The following is a 5,497-nucleotide window of genomic DNA, read 5'->3' as shown; positions in this document are numbered from 1 at the left end:
CCTGGTGAAGTTTCTTCTTCTGGGAATAGTTAAATGTCTTACAGCTAAGCACTCTGCTGCAGGGCCCCGTTGTGGCGCAACTGCAGTTAACTGCAGTTCCATCCACCGCAATTATTGTTTTTTTCTCTCTCGGTATAAACGATATGGCCAAATCTCTCCTGGTAGACACTTTCATATCGTCCACGGTATGATATCGTCATATCGCCCAGCCCTAAGACGTAGAATCCGCGTTTTACTGACGTGATGGGGTCATTAAAGTAGGCAAAGGGTCACAAACACCTCCAACGACATTCTTAGACTTTATGAGTCGTACTGCAATAATCCCACTTCTGGCAACGCTGGTCAGTTCAAGTATGGCTGCATGCTTCTCTTTGTGTCTTCAGTGGCTACAATCAGTCGAATCCTATTCCACCTGTCTCCACCCACCTTCATCCTCCCCACTGTCCCCAGAGTTTCACCCTCCAGTCCAGTTCATTCCCGACCAGTGGCTGAGTGGACCTGAGGGTCCCAGTCCCTCCACCAGTCTCCATGAGGGATCGTCTATTATCTTCATCTGGCAGTGCATTCATAATCTGTGTTCCATCTCTCTTGTCTCGTGTGTGTGTGTGTGTGTGTGTGTGTGTGTGTGTGTGTGTGTGTGTGTGTGTGTGTGTGTGTGTGTGTGTGTGTGTGTGTGTGTGTGTGTCACGTACTGAGTTAATTCCTGTGACTGAACAGCGCCTTGTCTCTCAGTTTAAGTTGGCAGGAAATGTTTGCGGCGCAGTTCTTATAAAATAGCCGGAACGCCCCCTAGATGTGTGCCAGAAGGTTTCCACATGTAGCATTAGATCTGCCTCATCTGCAGCAGATGTTCCAAATAGCGCCATTTAGGGGTGTTGCCCTGCAAGTACAAATTAAACATCGCGTCCGAGACCGAGCTCCTACTCCTCCTGTCCCGACTGCTCAACAACAAGCTCCTGGCTGGCACTGAGCAGCACTTCCACGGAGGGCCACAGGAATCCTTCATTCCTGTGGCCCTTAAGCTGTTAAATACCTCTCTGACTGAGTCGCTTTGAACTGTGATTAAACTCCAAGTCTTTTGAATATTTATCACAGCCTTGAGCTGAGATGTTATTTACCTCAGTCTTTTTCATTTACCTGGTTTCAGCTACATTCAGTTGTTGGTTACATGCTTTATCTATAATTAGATTATTCCTATTTATGCTTTCGTATTTTGAGCAATTTTATAGTTGTTCAATAAATGTGATTCTATTCTATGAACTTGATTTGTGTGGTTGGAGCTGAGGCAACTGTAGTAATTTCCTCCGGGATCCACAGACCTCTATCCGTCATCAGCCCGTCTCCGTTGCCGTTTCCTTTGTCGTTATACGGCTTTTGTGCGCCACCTGGCTGTCAAACCTAAGAATTACTTAACTTTGCCAGGTCGAAAACCAGAATAAACATAGCACTGTTAAAACTTTTATTGTCAGTCAACAAAAAAGGGTATGGACTCACTTAACAACATAACACACACACACGGGTAACGCTTATGTTGCTGCTCAGTGCTGGTGTCTTTTGAAGGATTCATGCTCAGTAGTATTAAACACACAAGCACACATGGTCAACACTGTTTACTGGATGGACTAACACGATAACATGAGACTCCATGAAATAAATGGCATCAAAATACGATAAGTTACATTCATAAATAATTGTGCAAATGTTAATGTGTGTTTAATGTTAAATAAGCTAACGGCTTATTAAACATGTTTCAGTTCAGACTTTCAAGGAGTAATGTATGTACCGTCCCGTAGATATTGCTAAAGATAATGTACATTGCAAGTTCTATTGAGATTCACATTCATGGTATTGTCTTATTAATCTTTATATTGTACAGCACATGTGGCTTTTATACATCTGCATTTGAATCCACATGAAACCAATACAGCCCAATACAATCGTAATAAATGCAAGAATGCATTTTTAAACTGTATAATGCCCCGTTAAAATATGACGCATAGAAATCAGGAACTTTAGAAGAAAGCTGCAGTGAAGCGTGTAGTAATGAACGCTCGTCCATTCAGTCTGTGTGTTGATCTAAAACCAGCCTGGCGGGGGAAGAAGCAACAGGCAAGACATCTATCTTAATAATTAATAATCCATCTCTTAGGCACCAGAGTAGAAAATGAAATAGTTTGAGTTAAGAGTCTTAAAAACGTGCGCTGGAGTCGCTGCATTGTTCAACAAACAAACCGAACGGCAGCAGGGCGGTAGAAGGCGCCCTGGTTTGGGGGCTAGCCCCCCGCTCATAAGCTGCTGCGGTCCAGCCCCTTCCTGCCCCCGGGTTGGGGTACTGGGTGGGGGTCAGACCCTCTTCATAACCTGCCCCCGGGTTGGGGTACTGGGGGTCAGACCCTGTTCATAACCTGCCCCTTCCTGCCCCTGGGTTGGGGTACTGGGGGTCAGACCCTGTTCATAACCTGCCCCTTCCTGCCCCTGGGTTGGGGTACTGGGGGTCAGACCCTCTTCATAACCTGCTGCGGTCCAGCCTCTTCCTCGCCGGGTTGGGGTACTGGGGGTTCTCGATGACCCCCTCTCCAAACTTGAGCTCCAGGAAGGCCCGGGGGTTGTTGGGGCCGTAGGCGGTGATGCCGGCGAAGGGCATGGGCACCAGCGGCTGCAGGAAGTGCTCGGGGAACTCCACGTCCTGCTTGTGCTCGGTCCAGGTGTCCTTGGTCATCACGCCGTTGCGCGGGTAGAAGGGCCAGAGGTCGACGTGGAGGTGGTTGGCCTCGCTGTACTGCACCCGGTAGAAGTCCCCCTCCACGGCGCGCTCCCACACGTAGCCATTGGCGTCCACCAGCGAGCCCGAGTCCAGGTTCTTGAGCTGGTCGCAGTTGGGCACGTCCTCCAGGTACACGCCCAGGTCCACGTCGTAGTCCCAGGGGATGATGTCCTGGTGGCGCGCCGCTCCCAGCAGGCTGCCGCCCTCCAGCCAGTAGCGCACGCCCGAGCCCTCCAGGATGTTCACCACGTACTTGGCGGTCTCTCGGAGCGCGCGCAGGCAGCAGGGCGGCGTCCAGCGGTCCGTGTAGAGGTAGTCGGGCGTGTCGTCGTGCACCGTGCCGAAGCAGCGCGCCGTCTCCTTGCCGCAGCCGTGCCACTGCTCCTTCCCGTCGGGCAGCAGCAGCCGCTTGAGGCCGAAGCCCCTCATGAGCCGACCGGCCGCCTCCCGCAGCCCCGAGTCCGCCTTCCACTGGTTGTGGGCGGAGCTGAAGAGCGGCCGCCGGCGGGCCGAGAACAGCGGGCTCTCCAGCAGCTTGACCTTCCAGCCCCGCAGCGAGGTCTGTACGAAGAGCGAGGGGAAGAGCGGGCGGCCGAGCGGCACCGACAGGTTGAAGAGGTCCTCCGAGCGCAGCAGCACCACCGCGTCGCCCTGCAGCGCCGTGCACACGCTGCCGCTGCTGCCCGCCGCCGCCGCCGTGTAGGTGGCCGTCCACTCCCGCAGGCTGACCCGCAGGTGGAGGCACTGGGCGGCGGAGCGGGCCTGCACCGGGGCGGCCACCAGCCTCACCGGCCCGCCACCCTCCCCCTCCAGCTCCCGGATCAGCCGCTCCACGGCCCTGCCCTGCTCCAGCTCCACGCCGTCCGGCACCAGCAGCACGAACTCCGTCTGCACGTGGAACTCGGGCCGGTGGGCCTGGGGCGGCTGGTCGGGGCTGGGGTACAGCACCAGCAGCCGGGCGCCGCCCTCGGGGAGCTCCAGGGGCGGGTAGGGCAGGGTGTCCGCCACGGCCAGGAAGGGCAGCTCCGGCCGCAGGCGGAGGAAGGAGCGCGCCACCTCCCCCACGTAGTTCTCAAAGTGCTCAAACTCCCGGAGGAGCACGGTGACGCGGGGGCCGCGGCTGTTCCCCTCCGGCCCGGCCGCTCCGCCCCCCGCCAGCCCGCCCACGGGCCCCGCCAGACCCGCCGCCAGGTTGGAGGCCTGCAGACCTGCCCTCCTGGAGCCCCGGCCGAAGTCCTTCCGCTTCTCCATCATCTGCTGCTGGGCCCGGGACACGAAGTACAGGATGAGGAGGTTCAGGACGATGGCCCCGGACAGCAGCCCCTGGCAGAAGGTCACACGCATGGCGGCCCCCCGGTCACAGACCCCTTCTGGTCATGGGTCGACGAGAGTGAGGGGGAGTGGGGGGAGGAGGAGAGGGAGGAGGAGTGGGGGGAGGAGAGGGAGGAGGAGAGGGAGGAGGAGTGGGGGGAGGAGGAGAGGGAGGGAGGAGCAGAGGGAAGAGGAGAGGGAGGAAGAGAGGGAACCCCCTGTACTCTATCAGCTCCAGGTCCCCATGAGTGGGGAAGACTCCTCTCTTGAGACCCAGGGCAAAGCTGGAGACAATCTGGAGGAGACGAGAACGACCAGGGAGTAAATATCTGGCCTGACTGCCCAGGACTACACCGAGGGCTGACATGAAAACGGAAACGCATGTTTGACACATTTGAAAGGCTGAATTATGGATGAATTCAACGAATTTGTATACACTGATATTCCATAATGGCTTTTATATTATGACCAGTATGTATCAAATAAAGTACATCAATTATACATTCCCTCAACTATGTACCGCTCATGCTGTCGGTCATCAAGGCATTTAAAGATGTTGTTTCACACGTGAAGCTTTATCTAAACGCACTCATAGGAAGGTTCTCCGCTTCCATCTTCATTCAAGATTGTAAATGCAGCCTATTGGTAGCTTAGCTTTAACTCATTAACCCCCTAATAACACCTTTAAACACACTAGCATCACTTACCTTAAAATCACAGCATATTGTATGACATCTCTTCCTTAAAACACAGTCCGTAGGCCATCTCGGTCCACCGAGACTCGGAGCAGCACATCTCCAGGAGAGAGTGCGTGTGTGTAGTTACTAACATGTAATGCAGTGTCGGCCAGGCGTGCATCACAGCAGCCGTTCTGCAGTCTTCTGCAGAGCCGGACCTCGGACGGGTTCGCTTCAAGCCGGTGCGTTACATAGGATCATTATTTAGTGTGTAAATATAATACAGCGGATCCGTTTTGAGAAGACTGCATGTCAGATATACTAACCGTTCCCTACTTCCGATCTGGCCTTTCAACATAAGAGTTCGCCCAAACCTCCGAAATACATGGTGACGCGGACTTCTTTATGTTTCAAACCTTTCTAACCGCAAGACATTAAAAGAGTTCCCTGCTTATAAGACGGCCCCAACATGGACAGCTGGATCCGGGGGTTTTATGAGTCTTCAGGTGGAGCGCCGCTCCTGGACCGACGCCTCCCGGCCGGAAACCACTAGGGAAGGGGATTAACAAAGTAAGAGTTGCACCAAATACAATCGATTCCCCATTCCTAATATATATTATGTGTTATATCTGTGAAACATAACTAAAGGTCAACGTATTTTTTTAAATAACAATAGTGGAATGTATCGAGTGTCGTTCTACTGATGCATAGCGCTGCCACAGACGGCCTTTACTTTGAAGGGCCG

General features: G+C 53.5%; 1 protein-coding gene across 3 annotated transcripts; it reads right to left on the bottom strand.

The window, feature by feature from the left end:
• Positions 1-1,445: 1,445 nt before the first annotated feature.
• fkrp (fukutin related protein) lies at positions 1,446-5,350 on the bottom strand. Of its 3 annotated transcripts, XM_060074771.1 has the most exons (4): positions 4,783-5,350; positions 2,514-4,370; positions 2,362-2,405; positions 1,446-2,313 (listed from the first exon to the last, which is right to left on the bottom strand). In XM_060074771.1, the coding sequence occupies exons 2-3, from the start codon at positions 4,106-4,108 to the stop codon at positions 2,399-2,401; spliced, it is 1,602 nt and encodes a 533-aa protein (XP_059930754.1). In that variant the 5' UTR covers positions 4,109-4,370; positions 4,783-5,350; the 3' UTR covers positions 1,446-2,313; positions 2,362-2,398. The 3 variants fall into 3 exon arrangements, with proteins under 3 accessions (XP_059930754.1, XP_059930753.1, XP_059930752.1); XM_060074770.1 differs by having other exon boundaries at positions 1,446-2,405; XM_060074769.1 differs by having other exon boundaries at positions 1,446-4,370.
• Between the last annotated feature and the right edge of the window lie 147 nt (positions 5,351-5,497).

Source organism: Gadus macrocephalus, chromosome 16 (assembly GCF_031168955.1).
Source record: "Gadus macrocephalus chromosome 16, ASM3116895v1".
Taxonomy (NCBI): Eukaryota; Metazoa; Chordata; class Actinopteri; order Gadiformes; family Gadidae; genus Gadus; species Gadus macrocephalus.
The sequence above is the reverse complement of the archived record's forward strand: the minus strand, read 5'-3'. Positions and strand labels throughout refer to the sequence as shown.

Coding starts and splice junctions, on each gene's coding strand:
- fkrp (XM_060074769.1), bottom strand. CDS start 4,108: ATGCGTGTGACCTTCTGCCAGGGGCTGCTGTCCGGGGCCATCGTCCTG.